This window comes from Sciurus vulgaris (assembly GCF_902686455.1).
Source record: "Sciurus vulgaris genome assembly, chromosome: 9".
In the NCBI taxonomy this organism is placed as follows: Eukaryota; Metazoa; Chordata; class Mammalia; order Rodentia; family Sciuridae; genus Sciurus; species Sciurus vulgaris.
This window is the reverse complement of record NC_136469.1, coordinates 18,929,248-18,957,048: the sequence shown is the minus strand read 5'-3', so window position 1 is coordinate 18,957,048 and position 27,801 is coordinate 18,929,248. Positions and strand designations below refer to the sequence as shown.

Sequence of the window (27,801 nt, the reverse complement as noted above, 5' to 3'; positions counted from 1 at the left end):
ACTCAAAAGCTTCAGTAGCAATGATCCAAGGAGGCCCAGATACTGCTTTGAGCTGGCAGCAGACCTTGGCATCATCCACATGGTGCTGGTTCTGCAGGAATGCAGGGTGCTGCTACTAAGGGGTTACACAGGCCTCCACCCAGAGTTCAAAAGAAGGCCTCAGGGGTAAGCAGAGTGTAGTAGGGTCCAAATTCCTGTAGGCATCTCAATAGAGTGTTGTGTGAGGCATGGAAAAAGAAGCCAAAGCTGAAGTCAAGATCCCGGAGATTAAGAGATACCAAGAAGGTTGGTAGGAAAGCTGAAGGAAGTGAGCACAGACAGGCAAAGTGAGAGGCTATCTGGGCTACAACTGACCAGGTGACAGGAATGGGGCTGCCCAAACCTTTTGGAGATCATATCTCACTACCATGAGTCCCACATCCTGGATGTGGAGCTACAGGACATATCTGTCCATCTGGGTTTCAGACTAGCTTTGCCCTATAGCTTCTTTCTATACCTCTATGCTTTTCATTTGGAACGGAAATGTTTACTTTGTGCCACTATATATTAGATGCATGTAACTTGCTTTTGATTTTACAGGGGCTCATAGTCAAGAGTTTACCTTGAGTCTCAGGAAACTGTGGAATTGGACTTTTGGGTAACGCAGTTAAAGACTATGAAGACTCCTAGAGATGGACTGAATGTATTTTGCAATGTGAGATGGACATAACTTTTGGGGCCCTAGAGCAGGATGTTATAGTTTGAATCTAGAAATGTCCCCCCAAAAGCTCGTATTTTGAAAGCATGATCCCCAATGAAGAAATGACCAGAGGTGAATGATTAGATTATGAGAGCTATAAAACCTCATGAGTGGATTAATCCATCCAATGAAATAAGAATTTCAACGCACTACCAGGTGGTTAACTATAGACTGGTGGAGCATGGCTGAAGATAGCAGGTCACTAGGGGCATGACCTTGGAGATTATATTTTGTTCTTGGCTCCGACCACACATGCTCTGTTTTCCAGTTGCTATGAGATAGATGATATAGCTTCCTTATACCATGATGTTCTGCCTCATGTCAGGCTCAGTGCAATGGAGTCAGCTGACCATGGACTGAGATTTCTGAAATCATAAGCCCCAAATAAACTTTTGCTCCTCTAATTTGTTCTTGTTAGGCATTTTGTCACAACAACAAAAAGCTGACTATACAAATCCCTCTTCTTGATAAACAGATAACACTTACACCTCCTTATAGATAAACAGCCAGATCTCATCCCCCACCTAACACCTGTGCATGCTTCTACCATTTTTACAAATGGAAATCTGTAATCGACATGACTATTAGGTCTAATAAAAATGAAACATACTTGCTTTTTAAAAAAAAAAAAATTCATATTGCCTCTTTTGAGATTAACTTGTCACTATTTCATTAAAATTTTGTTTTAGAAAGCTGATAAAAAGACAAAGTAAGGTGATTACCTGATAATCTGTGAGGCAATGAATCAGAATTCCTTTTCAGAAAAGTTTCATTAAAATTCTTTGGATTCGTTGCTCCAAAAAGACGATTCATTTCTTGTTTTAATACTGTTCTAACTGTATCAGGTAAATCTTTACTTTCACACACTGTTGAATAAAGTAAAAGCAAACTCAGTATTTAGATACTATGATAAAGTTTGTAGTAATTAGATTATCTACATGATGATTTCAATGAAACAGCAATTATACACAAAGACCAATACCTATAGATAATTCAACATCTAAAGAGCATACCTATAAAAATTTAAATATGTAATATTGTTTTATCACTCTCTCCTCCTTCAGTATCTAATTTATCAATTAAAACAAAAATATATAGATGATTGACTTCAGTAATCTTTATCTTCAGGAACTATATAAACAGAGCTATTAATAAAAAGCTACTCCTTAAGAATCACCAAAGTTTGGGCTGAGATTGTAGCTCAGTGGTAGAGCACTCAGCTAGCATGTATGGGGCACTGGCTTTGATCCTCAGCACCACATAAAAATAAAATAAAGGCATTGTGTTCACCTACAACTTACGATTTTTTTTTTGGGTGGTGCTGGGGATTGAACCCAGGGCCTTGTGCACGTGAGGCAAGCACTTTACCAACTTGAGCTATATTCCCAGCCCCTTAAAGAATATTTTTAAAAAATTTTTAAAAAGAAAAGAAACATCAAAGCACTTTCCCATAATAAATATACTCGAGTCATCATATTCTTGGGATTTGGAGGTGAAAAAGTAGACCCCAAACTCTCCAGACTGAATCCAAGTTATGCTTTGTTTCATTGTTATTTTGGTACAAACAGTTTGAAGTTCTGTAGCCAGACAGACCTGGGTGTGGATCTAGGCTTGAATAAGTCATAATCTCCCTGAATCTATTTACTGGTATATATAATGGGGAAACAGTTAACCTAGAAAGACTACAGTAAGGAAAAGCTATGTATAAAAGTGCTAATTGGTATTCAATAAATTGTAGTGACTATTTTTATCACAATTTGAAAAATAACAAATAGATTTTCATTATGGCTAATAACTATGGTGATGGCTTCCAGATTTTGCCTTGCAATTATGCATCTGTACTGGGAAAAATATACATTCCATATCCATATTATGTGCAATACATGCTGGCATTTTCCATGTTTTATTTCTCTTTGAGGTTTTCAAATGCTAGTAGTGGTCCACTATTAGCTGATTTTATTGTCCCACTAATGGATCATGACCTTAAGTTCTAACACTGAACTATGAGGAGGTAAACATCTAAGTGAACTATTCTACATAAAATTATTAATTGAATAATTCATCAATATGCCCTTTGCTGGTTAACAGCACTTTATTCTATTGTTATATAGAACTGGATGGCCCAAATAGATGAGTTACTAAAGAATATACTGCTATACTTTCAAATTTGTTTTGGCAATTTATTAATACTTGTTTCTTGGGAAGAAACAAGTTTTGTTTTTTTAAAAGGTTCTGAATCTCTAATTTATTAGACAGCAAGGAAATAACAGGTTTGGATTATACTACAAATAGAGCTCAAACTGCTCATAAATAGCAACTGGGCTTACTTGGGGGTAGAAAGAAGGGGAAATTCTTCAGACTACTGCACAAGGACACAGAGACTCCTCACCCTAAACAAAGTATTAAAGAGTAAACAGGAAAATTTCTGGTAAGACAGAAAACAGAGAAATCCACATACTAAATAACATGTCCACAGTGACTTAACGCATCCCTTAAGGATAAGCATGCATTTGTAGGAAGCAAATAATACTTTCCATAGAAAGAAAAGTTGTCAAAATAGGTTATGGCCAATTAAAATGAACATTACCTTAAAAATTATAGATCTTGTATAAAATATAAGTTATTTCCAGGGGCCTGGGTGGTATGCCTAAAATGCTTTGGGGACATTCTCTCTCTCTCTCTACACACACACACACACACACACACACACACAAAGTAACTGTACAGTTTACATCATAACTGGGGGGATGGGGTGCTTTATGATTTTTGTTACCTACATTAGTTTATTTTCCTCAGACTAATATCCCCAGAAAAACTAAAACTGTTAAGAAAAAAAACTCTACCAAAATAAACACAAACTATAAATACATAGGTAATAAATCATACACATATCTATAAAATTCCATTTTCACTAATAGCTGCTTACAAAACCATACCTTCATTTATAATTTTACAAAAATTCATATTTTAAATCATATAGATTTTAAGTGTAATTTCCAGGAAGACAGTAACTGCCCCACATAAGGAATGCCTTAAGAAATTCCTTTTTATTCTTTGTACTGGAGCTTCCTACCACTGAGCTACATCTTAGCCCTTTGCTCTTGTTTAGTTTCATTTTTAAGTCAGGATCTCACCCTGTTGCTCAGGCTGGCCTCAAATTTGGAAGCCTCCTGCCTCAACCTCCCTAGTGGTTAGGATTACAGATTTGCATCACCGTTTCTGGCCGGCCTATGGAATTCTATGTAATGAAATTTTACCTCTACCTCTCAGAAAGGAGCAACAACACATGGGACAGGTTTATTAGAAGACCCATTACTGCTAAAGACTAGTGGGCAAAAAAGACAAAACAAAAATCCTTTGAAAGTAGTCAACTAGCAAAAAAACACTGGGGTTTCAGGAAAGCAAAAATGTCAGATAACCCAATTAATTGTCTTTCATAATTAAGAGCAAATACTTCATCAAGCATCCCCACCGGCCTGTAGTCCCAGTGGCTCAGGAGGCTGAGGTAGGAGATCACGAGTTCAAAGTTAGCCTCTGCAACAGTGAGGCACTAAGCAACTCAGTGAGACCCTCTCTCTAAAATATAAAATAGGGCTGGGGATGTGGCTCAGTGGTGTCCCTGAGTTCAATCCCTGGTACCAAGAAAATAAAAAAAGAGAGTAACTTTCATGAATCAAGGAACAATAACTGAGGAGGGGTTTGAGGTGAAACAAATAGTAAAATTTCTTCTAAGGAGTTTTTTATTTCAGTCCTATTATATCTTAAAATTGAAATAATGTTTGGTTCAAGCTATTAGTTTATCAGCAGACAGAGTTAATTAAGTAATCACCAATGGTTATAAGTCACAATGAGAAGAGGCGATTCTTAGCAAAAAGAATTGCCTTAAGTTACCAGGCTAGCTGTCAAAAAAATGCTCATATTTTCAAAGTCTAATAATCATGTGTTACTAGCTGGTAGGACAATCTATGAAATGATTACACCTGAAATAGCAAAATAAATGAGAATATTAAACAAGGATTAAATAATAATTTAATAACAATTTAACAAGGTTTAAATAATAATGATAAAAGATCAAAGAACATTTGAGGTGACACACACAAATACAGAAGAAAAATAATCTTGGCATATAAAAGAAAAATGAGGTTGTATAAATGAGAAAGAGAGATATAAAATTCACTGTCAATCCAGGCAGCCAGATAGTACTAATTTTTAAAGTATTTAAGAGAATATAAACCTGTAAGGAAATAACAAGATAAACTGAATACACAAACTTCTGTCTTTTACTTAGTACTGGTCAAAAATGTAATTAAAATTGCTTAAGTTTACAACAATAAGCTGGAGGTGGGGCACATGCCTGTGATTCCAGTGATTCAGATGAGGCAGGAGGATCCCAAGTTCAAGGCCAGCCTGAGCAACTTAGTGAGACCCTTAGTAATTCATTCAGATCCTGTCTCAAAATAAAAAGGGCTAGGAGGGTAGCTCAGTGATAGAGCTCCCCTGGGTTTGAACTCCAGTACCATAAGTAAAAATAAAAATAAAAATCTGATGAAATGCACGTTCACTTCAAGAAAATTTTACAACTAATAAAACAGGTATGTACTCTGGTTTTTTCCCTCTATACTCCCCAGAAAATTGTGCTCATGTGTGAAGGTTTTTTTATAAAGGAATTATAGCAATACTTAACATAATAAATGTATTCCTGAAAAATTACCTCTAAATCAAAGTACCTATTATATTAAGTTAAAGAAATCTTGGGACATAATAAAAATGCCCCCATTATCTTATATTCTGCAGTTTCACAAATATTCACTCCTCTTCTTAACAAAGGTAATGATAAACAGACTACCCAAATTCTTAAAGGCCTTTTAAGAGATGGCACATCTCTATAACTGCAAATAACCACTGCCTAAATTCAAAACAAGGATCACTTTTTAAAGTCTCTTTGTAACAATGGTTTCCGCTAGAAAAGAGCAAAGAGCATAGTATAGATATTCAATAATTTAACTACTTATTAATAATTCTAAGCCCATGAGCATTTAATTTTCTCAAATAACCTATAAAAAGAAAAGTCTGTTAATTACACTATTATAAGCAAAATTAAATAAATATGTAACCTTTAATACATTATTTAACAAGAACATCTCCAACTTCGAAGGATTATTTTCACCCCATTATCTCTAACTTTAATTTTCTGATTATGTTTTTGTTTTTTTGTTCTTGTTCATGCGTTTGTTAATGTTCCTGTGTTTGTTAATGTTCTGATTCATGTTGTTGTTGAATTTCTGGGGGTGGGAGGACAGTACCAAAGATTGAACCCAGGGGCATTTTACCCTGAGTGAGCTAAATCCCAGCCCTTTTAATTTTTTATTTAGAGACAGAGTCTCACTAAATCGCCCAGGCTAACCTCAAACTTGTGATCCTCCTGCCTCAGCCTCTCCTATTGCTGGGATTACAGGTGTGTGCCACCATACACAGCTTTAAAGTTCTTTATTAACACCCAAAAAAGACTAAAAAGAAGTATCCTTATTTCCCCTGAGGTATAGGTTTTCTTCATTTTCTATAATGTTATTTTAATATGCTATCTATAATATTATTACTTTGAGAAATTTTCAAAATTGAGAACATTTTTATGATTCCAATTCTAAATTTTAAATTTTTGACAAGCAAAAATATAATATTTCTAAAAGATTTTAATCTTTGTTTTATTTATTTGGTGCTGAGGATCAAATCCAGTGCACCTCACACATGCTAGGCAAGCACTCTACCACTGAACTACAACCCCGGCCCCTCATAAATATAATTTTAATAAGGATTTACTTTTTCTTGGAAGTCAAAATAAATTTAGCACTTTTTTGTGTGTTTGCAGGGGGCAGGGAGGGTTTGCTATTGCTGGGGATTGAACCCAGGCCTGTGCAAGCACTTCATCACTGAGCTAGACCTCAGTCCAAATTCAGCATCTTTAAAAAGTTTGACTGAAATGCCTGGTTTATTTTCATCACTTTTATATAATGTATGGAGCCAAAAATGAGAGCACAAATTTAATAGTATTTTCAAATTCTGTATATTGCTCTGTTCTCCTTTTCTAGTTACTTTAAAACTAAAATCCAAAACGTTTTGAGCACTGACAAATTGCCTAAATGGAAAATTTCTTATCTGTCTTTGACAGGTCACAAAACACTATTGCACTAAAAATTCTGTTTAAAATTTTCTTCAGGCTATTATGAGTTGTACATAATAAATAAAATTTTATGTTTACACATGGGCCCCATCCCCAAGATACTTCAATTTACATACATGCAAATTCATAAGACTAAAAAAAATCCAAAAGCTGAAACCCATATGGTCTTGAGTATTTCAGATAAAGAATATTCAACTACAAGAGGAAGAATAATAAGGCTCTAGTCCCTGTTTCATTACTAAGTATGTCTGTTACCTACAATTAATTCTTTCATCTTTTAGGGTTCCAGAGTTCTTAAGTATAAAAAGAGAGATAATTAGAAGGAAAAAAAAAAAAAACCCTTACGTTTTGGTCTCTAAAATCCATAGCTGTATTTCACATTAAAGTGAATGTATTGCTATGACTGTCAAAATATTTGAAAAGCACAGATGACTGTTTTGAAGTACAAAACAATTTATGACTTAAGTATGTTAAGCAAACCTAATTCATACAAATTGAGATCTTAAATAAGGAGAAAACTAATAATTTTAAAAGAGAGCCTTCAATTTTAAAACAATGTAGTAAGATGCTTTCTATAATGAAATATAATTTAAAACTTTAACTTACATGTGACAAAAAAAAAAAAAAAAAAAAGGTAAGTCTCAAATACCTGGACTAAACAATGTCAAAATCAGGTAACATCAGTAGCTTTAAAATAAACGCCTTTAATACAAACAAAAGAGCCCTGCTTTCCCCTCAGCTAACTTAATATACAACAGTTTTTAAATGACTGAGTTCATGATAACCTAAACTATTAACTACTATAATAAAATATTTTAGTAATGGAAAACAAAAACATACCAGTACTAAAGAGTCGAATCATACACTCATGAAGCCAGGGATGACTAGAATCAATAGCAAATGCCCTTTTTACTGATTGTAGCATCAAAAGAAATTTTTCTGTAAAAAGAAAAAGATACATTTCGATCATGTGATAAATTGCCTCCTGTGGGGAGCCAAGACCTTACAAATTGAAAAAATGAATTTAGATTCCATCACATCTGAACTGCAACATATGAAGTAAACAGTTTTTCTTCAATTAGCAACGTTAGCTAATATCTTTCATATAACATTAAGAAACAGGTCTTACAAAAGGGAAAACCTTCATAGCATTCAGAGATATCTGAATTAATGTCATATTAACAAAGAAACAAAATTTGGTTTTGTTTCATTTTATTTGTTTGCCATTTCATTTCCTAATTTCCTTAATCAAAATAAAGAAATGCACGCATGTCCTTTGTTTTGGTCTATGATTTATGAACGATGACCCTTCTGCCTAACCATTCCTTCCTTTCCTGGCTTCTGTGCCACCTCTATAGGTGTTCACCCAGGTTATATTTTGAGTCATTTCTGATTTTTCCCTATGCTATTCCGGTTCTCAACTTATATCTTTCCCAAGCTTCAGCAGCCTTTCTACCTGTTAAATGAAATCTTCACTTGAATACACAGTCCACTTTCAAGTCTTCTTTATAATCACCTCTTTGTTGAGACTTCCTTAATTCGGTGTCATTCTCTAAAGCACAAAACCTAAATTCTTCTGACAATTCCTTTTCCTTTCCCTACAACACTCAGGAAGCTAAAAATACCACCCTGTTCTGTAGGTAAATGTCATTATCATTTCACACTACTATAGTGGATTCCAAATGCCGAGTCCTCTTCTGAGGTCAGAACAAAGTCAAGTGAATGGGGCTTTAGATTACCCTTCCCCACCTTAAGCACAGCAGCTTCCATCTTGGGGTTCCATCTAAAAACTTTATTTTTTTGGTACCACGGGTTGAATTCAGAGGTGCGTAACTCCTGAACCACATCTCCAGCCCTTTTTTATTTTTTTTTAAGAGATAGGGTCTCACTAAGCTGTCGAGGGCCTTGCTAAGTTGTTGAGGCTATCCTTAAACTTGTTATCCTCCTGCCTTAGGCTCCCAAGTTGCTGGGATTATAGGCATGTGCTACTGTGCCCAGCATATCTAAAGTACATTTTTAAAGAGGAGAGCTATATTAAATGTAAAAAGTTTAAATATTGCTATTTATTAAAATTGGTATTTATTAAACTTGTTTTCTAAGTTATAATCACTTTGGAAAATTGGAAATATAGTAAAACTGTATTTTAACCACTCAAATTTTTTATCAAGAGACAATCTCTATTATCTTTTGATTTCTTCCCAGTCTCTTCCAATCTATAGTAATGTTTTTTTGTATCCTATTTCAAAATTGTGTTATGACCAGGCAAGTGCATGTAATTCCAGGAACTCAGTGAGACCCTGTTTCAAAGTAAAATATAAAAAGGGCTGGGGATATGACTCAGTGGCTAAGTACCAGTGGGTGCAATCCTTGCTACGAAAAACAAAAACAAACCAAAAAACCTGTGTTATGTAGCAACTTTTCCCCAAGAATTTAATTTAAAAAAAAAAAGAAAAACATTTTTTTAAAGAGTCTCAATAAATCACAGGTTGGCCTCCAATTGCTGGGTTCAAGTGATCCTCCTCTCTCAGCCTTCCAAGTAGCTGGGGCCAAAGGCATATCCCATCATGCTTGGCTTTACAACAATGACTTTTTTGATGTTACAACCTCCCGTCTTCATGAACAAAAGTTTCTCTTCAAAATGCATCACCTTTCTTTTCAATGAACTAGTTAGATTACACTGATTCTGTACAATAAAATCTTATTATTTACTATACATAGTCTCAGCATTCTGAGTCTTAAAACCAAGACTCTTATATTTTACCTTGCTCCAAAGCTATATGGACAACATCAACATATTCATACATTCTTGTGTTTTCTTAATGGGTACTCTTCCCTTCTATTTATCTTTGACTTTGGACATATGGTTCATCCTTCAAGATCCAGCCCCAAATCCCATCTATTTATAATAATTGGTAATAACAGGTAACATTTATTTGATGCTTACTAAGATTTAGACACTATTCTAAGCTATATATATATAATAGTTGATTTTAACCAATCATTAGTTATTTCACCAAACCACATTATTTGACTTTAAACCTAGTATACCTATTGTTGACTTTAATGTCTTAAAAAGGATAATTTTATCACTCTCATTCCCCAAAACATTCTGTACATAGTAGGCATTTTTGGGAGGATGCTGCAATCATTTGTCCAAAAACAGCCTACAAAGGTAAGGCTATCCGATGTGGGTCTCTATACCTAAGAAATACAGTGATCAGTTATCAGTTTTATCACTAAACTCTAATTGCCTACCTTTCCTAAAGTAAATTTCAAAGGCAAAAAGATGAGTTTCTATCTTGTTCTTCACCAAGTTCTTCAACGGTGTTAAAAATTTAATAGCTTCTTCCAATGGAGTTTCAACCTAACAAAAATAAAAGATATACAAATGGAAGTAAGATTCTTGGAGAATGTGATTTTATTCTATTAAAAATATTTGGGGGGGGGGGCAAAAAAAATCACTTACCAATCACCCAGAAATATATGTTCATATTTTAACTTCCTTCCCATAATCTAAACAAAGGAGATTCTAAACTCTAGATCTCTGTGTGTGTAGCAGTATTAGGGATCAAACCCAGGGTCTCATGCATGCTAGGAAAGTATTCTACTTGAACTCTAGCACTCTTGCTGATTTTTAACCATAGATGTTATATTATTCCTATATAGAAACTGTCCATCAAAAAAGTGGATAAAACAGAAGAACCAGGGAAAAACAACAGCTAAAAGGAGAAGAAAAAAAAAAGGATGTGAAATAGCATCAAAAGGAGTATGAAGAAAACTGTAGGCAACATTACAGAAAGAGTGAATGTTCTTTATAATCAAGATATTTAGATGAGTACACTATACATGCTGTCTTGCTTTGTTTTACTACAAATTCTACAAAAAAAAAATCTTTATTTAGATGCCATTCTAATGGAGAGATGATATCTGAATAGACTTTATACAACTCTGTCCCTGTCATCCTTACTAATCAGGTAAATGCCATGTTAATTATATACATATGATCACTACTAAGCAGATGTTCAGCATTTATCCCATGATGATGCTACTGTTATACTCCCAAACTGAATATAAAGACAAGGTACTCCCTGCACACTGGGGTGGAATGGGGAACAATATCATATTTATCACACTCTAAATTCTAGATTCACCTTCTCTCATCAAATAAGCAGTAACAATTTACTTTCAAAAGGAAAATGGATTTGCATTATCTATCCAACAGGCTTCTAGCAATATGATATCTGTGGTTTTACCAAAACAAGTTCTGACCAAGAAAATTATTCCACAGGATTAAAACAAGTTTAGCAATTAAGTGACATCTCTGGGATTCACCCTGTCCTAGCATGTAAAGCAGTTAGCCTTACAGGACAATAAAACTATCCATTAAAACTCTAGCTACCATTGCCAAATGGTGTTTATTTGAAGATGCATGTTCTAAACCAAAAGCAAACTTTATATATGGAACTGTCTCTCTAATAACTACAGTCAAGAACCAAGGGATAAAGGAGAAAATGGGGTCTTTATACATGTGCTTTTCTCACAATATTTTAAGTGTTTTGTTTCTTGCTCCCATTATACTATATTCCATTGGGTTTAAATTTGTGGTATTCGGGGGAAAATGTTTCTTTCTAGGAAAGGAAGAGAACGAAAACTGAAATTGCCAATCAGTTCTATCAAGCTTTTCATGCACCCAGGGGTACAGACTGAAATGAGGGCCAGTAATGTTGACCATGGTCATTTACTGTCAGGGAGACAGAACTGCTATTAAAAAAATGGAAAACAAGAAGGAATATAGGAAGGTGAATCCACTCAAGCATCAAGCATCATTATACTGTAGTAAAATCAAGCAATTTAGAGGGAGAAAACAAACTGTCTATAATTTTAATAAATGAGTACATATGTCCCCAAAGGAGATATGGGTCTGCTGAGACACAAGGTCTCAGTTTTTGTGTGCCATGATCAGGCAAGGTTTTGTGAGGGCAAATTTAATTGTTTAAATACACATACATAATCCCAGCAAAACTAATTACATTCTATCTTTAAACACAAACCATTAAGTACAGGGCTATACATAATTAAAAGCATGCAAACAAGAATGAGCTTCTAAAATTGGTGCTTAAGGTGAAGAAAAGCAGTCAAACAGACAAAAATATATAATTAGTTTGCATTAAAACAGTATCCTTAAGTACCAAAATCACAATGGTTATAGCAAAACTGCTGTACATAAGAACTGAGACAGGCTTAATGAATAGCAGTTGTGCCTTCTACCTCCTACTCAGCTGGGGTCCCATGTTAACCAAGTCAAAGTTTGGCTAGAGTTGCGAACATTATGCATATTCTTCTGTGTCACTCAATAAGTAAATAAGTAAATAAAATAAAAATACTACATGCAGTTGCAAAAGACTTAAATTCACCTAAGACTCCAGTGTACTTGATTGGCAATTTAGTAGGTCTTTTGCAAAGGCAGTCTTCAACATATACAATTTTTAAATTTATTAAGTGACTTGAAATCCCATGTCAAGACATGTCGGACAAGAGTCTCAACTCACTTCACTCACAGCATAGCAACAAAATGTTTAAAATGATTAAACTCTATATAGGAAGAATACCAAGCACTCACCGAGCACTTGGAAGGAGGGTGTGCAAAGGAACATAAGATGGGTAGTGTATGAGGGAATTCCAAAATACTGACTCATGACAAGTTAGAGAACAAGTGATACAGCTCCCATCAAGACCTCAGATTTATGCTTAGTCAACTGAATAATAATAAACTCATTACCTAAATCCCTTCTCATTTTTCTTTTATCCTTTTTATTTTTATTTTTTATTTTTTGCAGTGCTGGGGATTGAACCCAAGACCCTGTGCATACAAGGCAAGCATCCTACCAACTGAGCTATATATCCAGCCCTTCTTTTCTCCTTTTTAAAGGATATTACTGCTAACATGAAAATGCTTCCGTTTAATTTTATATATGTTATCCTGAACTGGTGACACTAAATTTGCCACATGGAAGAATACTGAAATTCAGGACAACATAAAAAAGCCAAAACAGACTGTAAACCCAGGTACAGCAGGCAACTTTTAAAACAGCCTACGATGCCACTCCCTGTTATAAGAGTTTGGAGTAATCTGACACTGCCACCACAATCGGGTATGGATGCTATTAGACAGGCATTTTGGAGCAAATCAGCCTAGGAAGAGAAGTCTTATGTGCCTAACAGGCAAGAATAGTATTACTGAGGAGCAGTCCACAAAAAGGGGTGCCTTCCACTACACTTCTTCCAACCAAAGCCATCAAAAACAATTTCTAAAGGCATTTTGTTCTGGGATGCTATAAAACCTAGCTACAAATAATTACACCACAGCTTGACATGTGGCACAAAAGCAATCAAATAGCCTGGATATAAGAAAGGCTAACAGTCTATAAGGAGGCTGGTATAAGAATTTTACTGTGTAAGTGCACTCTTTACTAGAAAGTGACAATACAAACATCTCTTCAAGAACTATATAAAGATATGGAAGAAACCTGAAGTTGATGTTACACCCCAAAGTTCTTCTGCAATTCTCCATGAGACCTAACCAGTGAATTTTCTGTGCTTTCTCACTTCCCAGTGTATTCTTCCAGTAAACTCCCAACAATAAAAAGGTATTATCTTTGTCCACAGTGATTATACATTTCTGAAAACACATCAGTATACCCTTGTGAAATCCAAACAAGATTTTTCTAGATTTCTTTTATTAATATTACTGTGTCTGTGAGTCATTATTTTCCTCCTGCTCTGACATAATTACAAAAATATTTTGTTTGACTTTGAATTTTCAGTTATTACTGAAACTAAAATTCAAGTCTGAGAAAATATACTTACTCTATTGCTTTAACATAAGGAATTATGTGATTATTTTCACACAGAATAGGGTGTCAAAGGTCAGAAGAAGTGCACTGATATTAACCAAAATTAATCAAGATGTTTCATGTAATGTTTTATCATAGTGCTTAAAAAAAACAGCAGATCAGATTCTGGATTGGGGAAAATATTTATAGGTTTTTAAGATATTAGGTTCAAAAGGAGAAGGCCAGTCAAGAAATACCATTAACTGACAATAAGGATGGTTGAGAGATACACATATAGTCTTCAGATTATAACAAGCTCGACTTAGCCTAGATATAAAAACTTTCATATTACCAAAATCATTTTTGTCTCTAATATTCATAAAATTGGCCAAATAAGACAGTACAAAAATGACAACAGCTGGCCATCAAATTTCACTCAACTGTGATAGAAACTACTAGGTACCTTGGCCAGCTTCTCTGGGATAAGTTCTTCTTTTGGCCCTCCGATTTCCTCATCATCGTCATCCTTCTTCTTTTTCTGATTTCTCTGCTGCTTTTCTTTTTCTGCATTTTTTTTCTCTTCTTCTATCTGGGCTTTTTTTTGAGCTCTTCTTTGTTTGTTACGTAGCTTCTTTAGCTCTTTGTCAGACATGTTCGCTGTAGGCAGTAAGTGTCAATGAAATTAAAAGCATGTTAATCAGATTGATCATTATCGACCAATACTTTTTACTATTCCCAAACTTCTTTAAAAGAATACAGCTCAGTATGCATGTAAATGTAAATGTGCCTACACATACCTAGCCTTTTAATGGTTCCATGTAATATAGCAAAAAAAGGTAACCTCTTTAGAATTGCTTAATTAGATAGGCAAAGCACACCAGTTCCTCCAGCAACATTAAACTATTTGCACTTCTTGAATACAATAAGCTGCTGCAGCATATCTCCATGGCTTTGGGTTATGTTCTCTCTTCAGTTATGCCTTCCCTAATCTGGCCAGTTATTCATTAACTTTCCAGTGCTATCACTATGGCTAATATACTCTGCTCATCACAATATTTTATTAATACACTCCTTGGGGATGAGATCCCACGTATATATTCTCATAATCTATGTATTCTCATAATCTATGTATCCTGAAGGTCTAACAGCAAGCTGAGCATACAGAAAACGCTCAAAAGATTTGTTGAGACAGAATAAATGAATGACTATGATAAATTTTACTAAAAATTCACAATAACCCTAACAGGTACAAAGTTCAGAATGTCTCAAAGGAATGATAAAATCACTGACAAATATGGTATAATAAAGTGAAAACTGTGTATTGTTTAGATTTCATGAAACAAATGTGAAAACTACATGTTCACTGTTTATACCCTGATTCTTCAGAGCCAAATGGCTAATGTGACTTCTGAATTCCTGATCCACAAAAACTGTCAGATGATAAATATGTCATTTAAAGACACTAAGTTTTTTAGTAATATGCTCTGTAGTATTATACAACAGAGCAGATGTTGGTATACAGAAGTGGAATACTGCTATAACAAAAACCTAAAATGTGATAACAACTTTGGAACTAGGAAGTAGGGAAAAGTGGACTTCAAGGAGAACTTCAGTGAAAGTTTGAAGAGTTTCAGACTATTAATAGAAGTCAGCTTTGAGGGGACTGCAGATAAGCGCTTAAAGTGTAAGTGATAAAAAACTTATTAGCAAGTGTTATAAAATAAACTGGTAATCTAGCTAAGGTGGTTTTCAGGCAAAGTGTTAAACTGTAGCACCTGATTGCAGTGCTTACAGTGCTGCTCAGAATAAAACTCAAGAGAAGAAAGAAACTAATTGAAGAACCAGGGATTTGATGGTTTTAAAAACTTTGAAAATCTCTTCAGAAATGGCAACTGAGCAAAGATCAAATTCAAGTCACTGCCAGGAAAACATGTCAAGATAGAAAGCAAAAGGTTTGGCTTTAAAATCTTTTAAAGACCAGAACTCAGAAAAATGTTGCCTTAGGACTGGGGATATAGCTTAGTTGGTAGAGTGTTTGGCTTGCAAACACAAGGCCCTGGGTTCAATCCCCAGCACCGAGCGGAAAAAAAAAATAAAGATGCCTTAGAATACTAGTCAGAAGAAAACTCTCTAAGAAGTTTTAAGGTGTGACTTGCAGAACATCTCAAACAAAGCTCGTAAGAAACTTGAAGGTACAAGGTGCATGTGGATTTCAATAAAGTTCACAAAAAAGAGCTCTGATGTTCTTAAGAAAATTCCAAGGACAGAGGCACACCAAGTTTGGCCTGACAAGAACAGAGACAGTACAAAATGCACATGGGCAGTTAGAAACTCAAAATTTTATTGGCACAAAGCAAATGGAAAAATTTTCAGATGCAAACAAATGCTACATACCTTTCAAGCAAAAGGAAGGATGACTTATAAGGTGGAATCAAGAACCCAGAGAGCAAGAGTTATATCCAAGCACTACAGAAAATCAGTCTTCTGTCTTTAGTCTAACCAAGGAACTGTTCATCTGTGCCCGACTGGATGTGAGAATTGACACAAAACAGTAAATTCTGTGGGCCTTTTAAAAATGTCCACCAGGGGGTCCAATGACTGTCCCAAAATTTTGTACGGGGTGTGTAGCTAATGATAACTTGTGTCTTTAGTTCACAGAATTGTATGTCAAGAACTATACTTGAAAAGCTATAGTGGAGAAGCTACATTAGCACCCGTACCTGATTCTTAACATCCTAGACTTTAAGCTAATGCTGCAATGGGATAAGACTTCTGATAGCACTGGGAGGAATAACTATTCTGCATATATACAATAATGTATATTATTTGTAGTCAAAATACAGTCCATGGCAGTTAAAAATATGTTTGCAAATTCTTCAATTCTACTTCCCTCAAGCACAGGTTGTACTTGGTGACTTCCTTTCAACCAATTAGGATGTAACAAGTAACAAGATGAGAACAGAATATTTTTAAGGTATTGTGGCTTCATGCTTGCTCTCTCATGATGCTACCACTTTTTAAGAAATTTTAGAAACCCTATGGAGAGCCAAAAGACTAAAGCCTACCAACAACCCTGGGAATAAGCTACCTAGGTAATGTACCTTTCCTTCAGTCCTCGTCAAGCTTTCATGAGACTGCAGGCCCAGCCCAAATCTTAGCTATAACTTCATAAGAGATCCTAAGCTAGAACCATTTAGATGCTTCTGAATCCCTGACCCACAGAAACAATTAAGATGCTAGATTTGGGGATAATTTATTATCGAGTTATTATTTGGATCTGCAATATTCCTGTAAAAGTTCATGTTTTAGACAATGCAGCAATGTCCAGAGGTGTAATGATTGGATCCTGAGGGCTATCACCTCATCAGTGAATTAACTACTGGATGAGAACTGTAGTCAGGTAGGGTATGGATATAGAAAGTAGGTCACTAGGAGATGTTAAGACTATATCCCTGCCCTCCTCCCCTCTATTTCTTACTCTTTCCCTTCTTTCTGGCTGCCATGAGCAGAGCAGCTTTCCTTTTCCACACACATCTGCCATGATATTCTGTCTCATCTTAGTCTGAGAGTAATGGAGTTGGACAACTATGGACTGAGATCTCTAAAACTGAACCAAAATAAACCTTTTCTTCTCCAAATTGTTTTTGTTAGATATTTTGGACACAGTGGGAAAAAAGTTAACAGGACAGGTCTCCACTGCAACTAAACTAGACTGTAGCACAGAAGTAGCCAAAGATAATAAGAAAGTGAATAGACTTGGCTATGTTCCAAAAAACAAACAAACAAAAAAACTTTTAATTATCAAAACAACACTGCAATGTGGATTTAACCTATTCTTTACTATCTGCTTTTTAAGGCACCGGCAGATAACAAAGAATAATGGTCTCAGTATGTTAATTATAAATTACTATTAAAAAGAAGAATAAGTAGTTACACTAACAGCCAACACTAACATAGAGTACCACACTAAATATGTAGTTAGAAATTTATAGTACTATAAAGTAATTAGCTGGGTAAAACATTAAATATGAAATTAAAACTTAATTGCTAAAGACTACTTGCAAATTAAATCCCTATTTATTTTTAAAGTATAAAAGTTAAGCAATATTTATCTTCTATTGCATAGAGAAATTCACAAAATATCTATTGTTTTATAACCCTGTAGAACATACTCCCACAAGATATTCAATAAGAAGCTGAGAAAAAACTGTATTACTCAAGACACAAATACATACATACACACATACACACATACACACACACACACACACACACACACACACCAGAACAAATAATAAGAAATCTTTGAATGTTATACCTGTGTCAGCTTCATGTTCTTTATTCTCATCTGTAAGGGGGTTGTCATGAAGCTTCAAATATATCTCTATAGCAATTCTTGCTGCCTTGAAGTAAAATGGATGCTGTCGAAGCACATCTTCTAGTTTTAATAAGTCCACATATGATCTAAGGGTAATCTTCCTCATACAGTATGTGTGAAAGTCAAACTGGTCGTCAGTGATTTCTATAAAATGCTAACAAAATTATCTTTTTATTATTACACTGAAGTATTGCAATGTCTAAGAAAACTATTAAGTCAAAGCCTTGGAATTACTTATTTCTTTGATATGAAAAATTAAGGAAAAAATATAAAAAATTACATTCAACATAAATATTTTGCCTATCAAGTAAGTAAATACAAACTGGTCATCACCTAGCAAAGGACATGACACACAGCAGGCGCTGAATAATTGCTGAATAAAAGGAAAGTACAATGCTTTTTATACGTGTGTGTGTGTGTGTGTGTGTATAAAATCTTTTTTTAGAACAATTTGTAAAGGATCATTATATGTACTATTTGGTAATAAAAATTTTTTGAGGGTATAAATCTGAAGCCTATGTAGTATGATGTTGGTATGTGGGACATAAACCAATTAGCTAGTAAGCCAGACAATCAGCAACTCCCCCCCGCCAACCAATAGGGTTCTGTACTTGACGATATTATAAATGTGAATTATACAAACTATTTTTATCTGTGAAAAACACACAAATAAAAACAGAAGTCCATTACTAGTGACAGAAATATATCTAAAGTGATGAGGACTAAGAAAACAAAGATTTTTGTCAAAAAACGAAGAAAGGTACAGGCTACGGACATATTGTTAAGGGTTTTGAATCTTGGATCTCATCAAGAATACACTGCTGCCATCCCAAATCAACCCCACAAGAAACAGGATTCTAGGATTATCTAATGAACCATTATGTATTACTGAAGCAGCACTAGCAATTCCAAAGACTGAAATTAAAAAAAAAAAAAAAATCACTAAAAGTAGCTAAGATACAATAACATGAAGTTTTAAAAAAGAATTATTTCAGAAAGAATATACCACAGCAAAGTTAGCTTTAAAAAAGTGTATAATATTTCTATTACAAAAACTGAAAACAGTGAATACTGACTTTGTGAATTATAAATAAAAGAGGGGGAAAAAAACTAGATTTTTCCTAAAACCTTCAATGTCTGATAAAATAAAAAGAGAAACTTGGCACTAAAACTGCAGCTCAGTGGCAGAGCACTTGCCTCATACATGTGAGGCACTGGGTTCAATCCTCAGCACCACACAAAAATAAATAAAGGCATACTGTCCATCTACAACTATGAAAAAGAAAGAGAGAGACTCATATATATACATAAAGTACTTACTCTCTCAATTTCATGGCATTTCTTAAGTGCTTCACCAAATTTATTCATTGCTTTATATGCCTGGGCACATTCTGTCTGGAACCACATGCACTGCATTTCATTCAAATTTTCAACCGCTGATGTTCCTTCCTATGCAAAAAAAATCACATGTATCAAAACCATTTCTTACCAAATACATCATTCCATCACAGGATTCAAAAAGGAAAAGTTGGCCAACTGATATGAGTTCTTTCAGAACAATTTGCTGGATTTGTACCCAGTCTTAGGGTAAAAAGGAATAGTTCATATGTGCAAGAAAATGAAATTACTTTTTTTAAGGGGGAGGATGGTAGCAGGGATTGAACTCAGGGCACTCAACCATGGAGCCACATCCCCATTCCTATTTTGTATTTTGTTTAGAGACAGGCTCTCACTGAGTTGCTTAGCACCTCGCTGTAGCTGAGGCTGGTTTTGAACTCCAGATCTTCCTGCCTCAGCCTCCCAAGTCACTGGGATTACAAGCCTATACCACTGTGGCCGGCTTAAAATTACTTTTTTTTTAAATTTTAAGATGCTGATAGACCTTTATTTTATTCATTTATTTATATGTGGTGCTGAGAATCGAACCCAGTGCCTTGCACATGCTAGGCAAGTGCTCTACCACTGAGCCACAACCCCAGCCCTTGAAATTACTTTTTAACCACCAAAAATAATAGTTTTGCAAATGATTAAACAACAAAAGGTCTATGTTAACTGTGCAGCAGAGATTAGTATAAGACAAATAACACCAGTACACAGCAGATACTCAATATATATTAATTCCTTTAACCCCTAAAAACTTCTTCTGGATATATACTAATCTAAACCAAGTTTAAAAATCCATCATGTAACTACATAAAAAGAAAATGTTTTACACTAACATTGATTTTAATGTCTTCTAATAAAATGATTTAATTAAAATCTGAACTATTTTGTCACTGAAAATATTAAAGACAAAATTTATAATGGAGACAGAATGAATACAGACCAGCTCAAGTCCTCTTTATTCACAAGTAAGAACACAAGCCATACAAACCCTTGTAAATTTTGAGCACATTTCTTCAGCCTCTTTAATCAGATTGGCTTTTAGCATGTATTTTGCACACTTTGAGTTGATAAATCTGTCTGCTGTGTCCAAGGCCTGAGCTTCATCCATCCATCTTGCAGCTTCTTTAATATTCCCAGCATGCTTACAAGGTACAAAAGCGAAATACACCAGTAAGTATGCTAATTTTACAGTTGATAAGAAATTAAGATAAATAAAAAAAGTATTCTCATGGCTCTTAAGATGCTACTCAATATAGAAGTATGTACTCCTCTATAATCAAGTTCTGATATCTTTTTGGCCAGCTATAATGCAGTTTCTCTGACAATAGAGACTGTGGTTTTAACTATTATCTTTACTGTTATCCTCATTATATATAGTAGTTCCTGGCACATAGCAATATTCAAAAATAGTTTTCAGGGGGCTGTGGCTATGTGTTCGATCCTCAGCACTGCATACAAAAATAAGCAAATAAAAAAAAAAGGTATTCTATCCATCTACAATTACAAAAAAAATTTTTTTAAATAGTTGTTAAATCTAAGAATAAATATTAATAGAAGTCTATAAACCAGAACAAAAAATGTATATATCAACTTAAAAGTCCTAAGAAGGAAATTAAAAGCCAATATCCACAACAAAGGAAATATGGAAACATTATTTAGGACCATTAATGGACATTCCCCAATGATCCTCATTCTAATCCACCCAACTAGTCCATTTGGCAAAGCCACAAAACTGGCTTTAAAGGGCCAAAGATAAAACATGATAAAACATAATGGCACAGTGCTTGCCTAGTGTGTGTAAGATCCTGTATTTGATCTCTAACACTGCCTACCCGCACCAAAATAGCACTTTACAATTAATTAATTTCATTATCTTCCTACTAAATAAACTATTGGTTTACAATAATCTCTCTCAAAAGCTCTGATTTATGAAATTGTATTTGCAACAGAAAGACGAACCAACTTTAAGGTAATGGTAATACGTAAGACTGAAAATTCACAAGCAGAGCCCAGAAGTCAAGTCAGAAGAAATAATATGTAGAATTCATCATAAAATCTTCACTGTTTCACTTCATTTTCACATACTGAGGTGACCATACTTCACTGTTAATACACTTTATAGCAAATAAAATTACCCTTGGATTATGTTAACTTTTATTTCCCCCAAACCAAGAGAATAACCAGATATGTGTGAATAAATGAGAAATATATACACACACATATACAGTACATACCTATATACATATATGAATAGCCTTATGTATGTATATGCACATAGACATAGATGAACGATCAAATAAGCATGGCCACATTTTAAACATAATCAGACTAAGAAACAGACTTCTTATTCCATGTTTTGTGTGATGTCATTTTTCTTACATTTAGAATCTATAAAATACAGAAAAAAATTATGACCAATATCATTACTTTAAGGAAAAAGGAAAGATATTTACCTTATAGATTTTAGCTTTCACAAGAAAAAGTTCTATCAATGTAGGTGTACTTTCAATAGCAGTATTTATGTATTCCAGAGCAATAGATGGCTGGCCAATTTTGTCATAATGTTGTGCCAAGTAGTACTGGACCCAAAGTAATGTAGTTGGTGGTTCCTCCTTTCCATCATCTTTAAGAAGTGAGGAATAGGGGAAGAGAAATCAATTGATTAGGTATTACACATATTAAGAGTATCCCCCTCAAAGTGGTCTCTATATTCATAAGGAAAGAACTTGAAAGCAGTTTGTGTATAAAACCACACCTTGGTATATAAGATATTTGGAAGGGATCATGTTTTCTGTTCTATATCCTTATAGTCTCTTAGCACAAAGCTTTGCATTTAAGAACTTTTCATAACACATAAGACTGACGTATAAGATCAATCATATAACTAATTGCCTTAAAAAGAAAACAAAAAGGAGTGAAGGGAGACAAATTGTACTAGAACTAGAGAATGCAATAATCAGGATGTTTTTTTACAAGGGGGGAAAAAATCAATAGAAAATCTCTAGTAATGTGAGGTTTAAAAGAACAACAACAAAAAAAGACTGCTTAATTGGGTTTCTATCTAATGTTTGCACTTAACTGTATATAAGTATGTTTGTGATGCAGCTATTTTGAATTTTGGTGATATTCTTAGTAATTTAATATTATGCTGAATATACAAAGAAGTATTTAGTCTGAGTAAAAATCTATATCCAAAAATGAGATGACATGTGAAAAAACACATTATATATTTTAGTTCATGATTTAATTTCAATATACTCCCAAGAAAATGTATAAGTTAAATATTGAACCCACATGTTAAAAATTTTTCTTAAACTCTAATTTCTAAAACTTGGGAACTGTTATTTGCTTTCAAAGAAAGCAATATATTGCTTATTTTTTTTTCCTAGTAAAAGCAAGATGGCTCAGTGGACAAACAATAGGAGTGGAACTCACCAACTCCCGATCTGATAGATCTGCAACAAAAGTGCTGCATATTCTTGGGCATGTCATTGAACCTCTTCCACATTTGTAAAATATGTAGGAAATTGCTGATAATCAAAGGAACATCATGATGATTAACCAATGAAACCATGGTAATGCCTTTTAAAAAGTATATTAAGATTAATCTGAGACTTAGAAACAATGACCAACTTAATGCAATGCACATCCCAGGATCCATACTGGACTTTCACAGTATAGAAACCAGAGCTCCTGGAAATACAATGATTCTAGATCTTCAGTGGCAGTGTACAAGATAAACTAGAGTATCTTGTCATATCAAATAGCAAAAAAGTTATCAACTACTACCATGGCATAAAAAGAATAGAACCACTTGAGACTGGAAATATCAACAGTGTTTAAATCCACAAGTTCATAACTTTTAAATTTTTATTTGCCATCTCTGAAGGATGCTCCTGGACCAATTCATTCCTTTGCAAACTGGTAGAAAAAAAACAAAACAAAACAAAACAAAAAAGGTACAGGGTAGAGGAGAAAAAAAGGCTATTTATCATGCTTTTCCTATACAAACTGAAATACTAGGTAAGCAGAAAAAAAATGAAACTTCTCTTTTTAATAGCAAGATATGCCTACTGAAAGGAAGAATATGCCACCTATAAAATAATCTTGGCTCACTCCTCTTATGTTTAAAAAAATATAGACAAAAGTAAAACAACTATAATAAATTATCACATCTAATCAAGCCTCAAGTTAGATCCACCTATTAGAAGGTTCTGAAATAATAGAAATTTTCTATATCTGCTCTGTCCAAAATGTTAGGCAGTATCTACTGCAGAGCACTTGAAATGTATTAACTGAGGACCTACATTTTTATATTTAATTTCTAAAACATTTAATTAGTCACTGCAGCTAATAACTAGCATACTAAGAACTCCACACCCCACCACCAACTTGCAGAAAATTAAGAGGGCAAAAGAATAATGTGCTAATATGTGGCGGTACATTCAAAATCTAAACTAAGAAAACAAAAAATTTCTTCAACAAGTAAATTTCAAGAATAAGAAACAAAAGAAATTTATAGTAAAGTATAAATCTTATCTGGATTTACATTCAGACAAACTTTAAAAAGGAAAGAAGAACGACAAATATAATGGGAAATGTGACTATGGACTGGATATTTTATATAAAGCATTAATTTCTTTAGTATTTCTTTCATAGTACTGGGGATTTACCCAGGAATGCTCTGACACTGAGCTACATCCCATCCCTGTTTTGTTTTTGAGACTGGGTCTTGCATTTGCCAAGGATGGCCTTGAATTCGAAATCCTTCTGCCTCAGTTTCCCAAGTTGCTGGAACTACAGACATGTGCCATAGCACCTGGGTAAAAGTATTAATTTTCAAGCATGATAATAGTAATCATAGAATATTTAAAGTTCTTTGTCTTTAGACATACTGAAATATTCATGAACGAAATGTGAGGTTCAGATTTACTTCAGAATATAGGAACAAAGGAAATTAGGTTAAGGCTGTAGATGAGTAAGATGAATACATTTAGACATGAATTTAAAATTACTGAAGTTGAGTGATATACATGGAGGGACAATACGTTATTACCTCTAGTTTTAAATTTTACATGAACTTTTTCTAATAAACTAATATGATTCTCTTCTAACAAAATAGCCTCACTCAATGTGCAAATTAATGGATCATAGTAGGAAAAAAAAGATCTTAATGTACCATGTTTGTACTAAATAATACTGACCTGATTAAGAATTTCATGATATATTAAAATTTTCAAGATGTTTTTAAAAGGTAAAGCTTAAGCACTTACCATTGGGGTTAAATAAACGGCAGCTTTTTAGAGAGGTTTCATAACCTACTACTAATTCTTCTATGATTGCCACCTAGAGTATAAACACACAAGCACAATTTAATAGAAAAATACATGGTTACCACTCTTGTGAAAAATTTGCTATTTACTGAATTAAATAAACACTCTAACACACACACACACACACACACACACACACCCTTATTAATCTCTTAGCCTCTGAGTAAAAATTTGAAAAAAAGTAATATATTTGTGAAGCCATGCATTGAGACATACTTTTTAAAAACATATTCATAAACTCCTTTTCCCTGCTAAAAAATAAAGCATCAGCTGAACCCAAAATCAGGAAAGGGAAAGATGCAGATGATTTACATCTTAAATCATTTTTATCTCAAATCACATAAATAACACCCACAAGTAACATTTGTTCTTTAAGAATCAAAAATTAAATGGTATGTGAAAAGAGAAGTTTTCATAAATAGATGGTTGTGATCAAGTGTCACTTTCAAAATCCAGGGGAGAACACTAGTTAAAAGTGAAACAGGGGCTGGGGACATAGCTCAGTTGGTAGAGTGCTTGCCTTGCAAGCACAAGGCCCTGGGTTCAAACCCCAGCACCGCAAAAAAAAAAAAAAAAAAGTGAAACAGAAAAGTGGAGCATCTGAGGCCAGGAGAATGATGTGATTTCTCCTGAGTCTTAACTATTCTCTTTTCTTGACTTCCTAAAGGATCGTGAATATTCTTATTTCATTAATTTCTTTCTTTAAGTTGTTATGTCATGGACTTGACTCATGCAAGGAAAAGAGAAAAATAAGTAAAGCCCATAACTTCAATCTTTCAATAAAGACTGGCAATACAAGATATACTATGTGTTATTCATTTTTAATGTTTCATTTTTCTGATTCTCTTCAATATAATTTTTTTAATCCAGCAAACATGTTTTGATGATAACTGCACTTTCAAGCAAATTAAATTAAGATTAAAACACCCTCTAAAGATCTTTCAACCCTGTAAGTATCTTATAACACAGAGCTGAGTTAAGCTAACTGACTGGGACAGTAAATAAACTCTTCTGACAATTTTTTTTTCCTACCAAAGAAAAATCAGAAAATTACTAAGCTAAAACAAGTTTAAAAAAAATCATTCGGACTTCTGAAATGAAAAAGGGTTAGAATAAATGTTGGAGAAATCACTATTTAATCAACTTTTCATAACCCACACGACTCATTAACTTATAAAAACAAAGGAATAAAAAGACAGAAGGATTTAAACTGCAAACTAGGAAGACTGACACCAGATTCACAGCACATGTACTATTAGGCACAGATAATCAAGACTCAATCACTGCAAATATTGAGTAAAGAAATGACACTAAAAGAAAACGATGTATTTTATTTTACCTTTTCTTTATCTTTGTATAAGGACCTCAAAGTATTGAAGACTGGTGGACAACCTTTGCTGAAATTCATCCTTAGGAACTTATCCAAACATTCTTTAAATTTTTCACCTTGAAAGAGAAAAATCCTGTTGGCTTACATTTGCTCAGACAACTCAAACCATGCATACCTTATTCTTAATATATGTACTCATACTTAAAACCAAGAAAAGAAACTTAAAGTTCCAACAGCATTTTCATTTCTTTGCCATTACTCTCACTTACCAGATAAAAAGTTTAATGGCAGCCTTCTTGGCACCAGTCCCCTGGGATATTTGGTCCAGGCCTCCTCATATATTTTTAGTCGTTCTAACATATTAGCTGTGGAAAAAGAAAACTTGGTTTTATATGTAATTATAAATTACACATTTTTCTGGCAAATTGTAAGTTTCTCAAAGTAATTAAAATAAGTAAAAAGACATTTTGAAGATAAGAAAATTATTTGTAATCTTACCACCTAAATATATCGTCATTAAAAATATTAATATTCGGTAATTTCTTTCCTGTCTTAAGTACCTATAACTACACAAAATATATCGTTTTCTTTATCCTATTCTGATTTAGGTAAGCTTTCAAAATCTGAGAACTTAGTACTGAAAAGGTTTCAGCTACTACATTCCCCTAATTGCTTCTCTACTATTTAGTTTCAACCTTCTTTCTCTTCTTTGATCTCTCCAGAGTTTTGGGACCAATCCCCTATCTTCCATTTGTCCCTATTTATTTTATATTTTTTCTTCTATTCTCAGTGCAATTGTAAAAAGGCTTTCCTCAGCTTAATCTTTCATTTCACTATTTTTTCTTTTCTCAGCTGTGACCTCTCTTCTATTCAGTCTATTAAGATTTTTATTTCAATTATAGGCTTTTAATTTCCTAGATTCCTAATGGATAATTTCTCATGACTATTCATGTTTCATGGCTGCAATGTCCTCTATTCATCTTAAACAACCGCACCATCTCTACTCTCCCCTTTGTAGGCACTGGCATTCACCATTCCACGCTGGCATTCCCATGATAGTCCCAGAATCTTTGTTACAAAGTATCTGCAGTCAGGTTTTTCTCTTTATGTATGTATGTATATATGTGTGTGTGTGTCCATATATATATATATATATATGTTATGTTATATACATATATGTTATACTTGTTACCATTGATATATATATATATATATATCATTGGTAACAAGAATGACTCATTTGAAGGAAATATCCTCATATCAGATCATTTGGCTAAGAATCCTGCCTATTTGTTTCTGGGCCTGACTCCACAAGTGGACACCACTTTTGGGAGAGGGTAACTGGGGGAGAGGGCACACAAAGGGTCTCTGGATCCAAGTTTATCCGAGTGATGGAAATTTAATCTCTTTCCACAAAGGAATAATACTGCTCATTCAGCCTGGCAATATGCATGTGGCCCTGGGAGGCTACTCTGCTGTAGTTGGTTTGCCACAGAGGTTATGCTTTGCATCCTTTCTTGAGGAAAACATCTCCATTTCTGCCAATCGAAATGTCCCTTTCAGGGCTAGGTTTGCAGCTCAGTAGTAAAGCACTTGCCTAGCATGCAAGAGGCACTGGGTTTGA

General features: G+C 34.1%; 1 protein-coding gene across 1 annotated transcript in view; it reads right to left on the bottom strand.

Moving 5' to 3' along the window:
• Window positions 1-27,801, bottom strand: part of NAA15 (N-alpha-acetyltransferase 15, NatA auxiliary subunit) — a 77,289-nt gene that overhangs the window by 6,012 nt on the left and 43,476 nt on the right. Inside the window, exons 8-18 of the mRNA XM_079154823.1 lie at window positions 26,447-26,542; window positions 26,187-26,293; window positions 24,788-24,860; window positions 21,968-22,137; window positions 20,503-20,655; window positions 19,449-19,577; window positions 18,069-18,282; window positions 14,214-14,407; window positions 10,173-10,281; window positions 7,758-7,856; window positions 1,462-1,605 (exon numbers count right to left, since the gene is read on the bottom strand). Coding sequence (XP_079010949.1) covers window positions 1,462-1,605; window positions 7,758-7,856; window positions 10,173-10,281; window positions 14,214-14,407; window positions 18,069-18,282; window positions 19,449-19,577; window positions 20,503-20,655; window positions 21,968-22,137; window positions 24,788-24,860; window positions 26,187-26,293; window positions 26,447-26,542 — 1,488 coding nt within the window. The remainder of the gene's footprint in view (window positions 1-1,461; window positions 1,606-7,757; window positions 7,857-10,172; window positions 10,282-14,213; window positions 14,408-18,068; window positions 18,283-19,448; window positions 19,578-20,502; window positions 20,656-21,967; window positions 22,138-24,787; window positions 24,861-26,186; window positions 26,294-26,446; window positions 26,543-27,801) is intronic.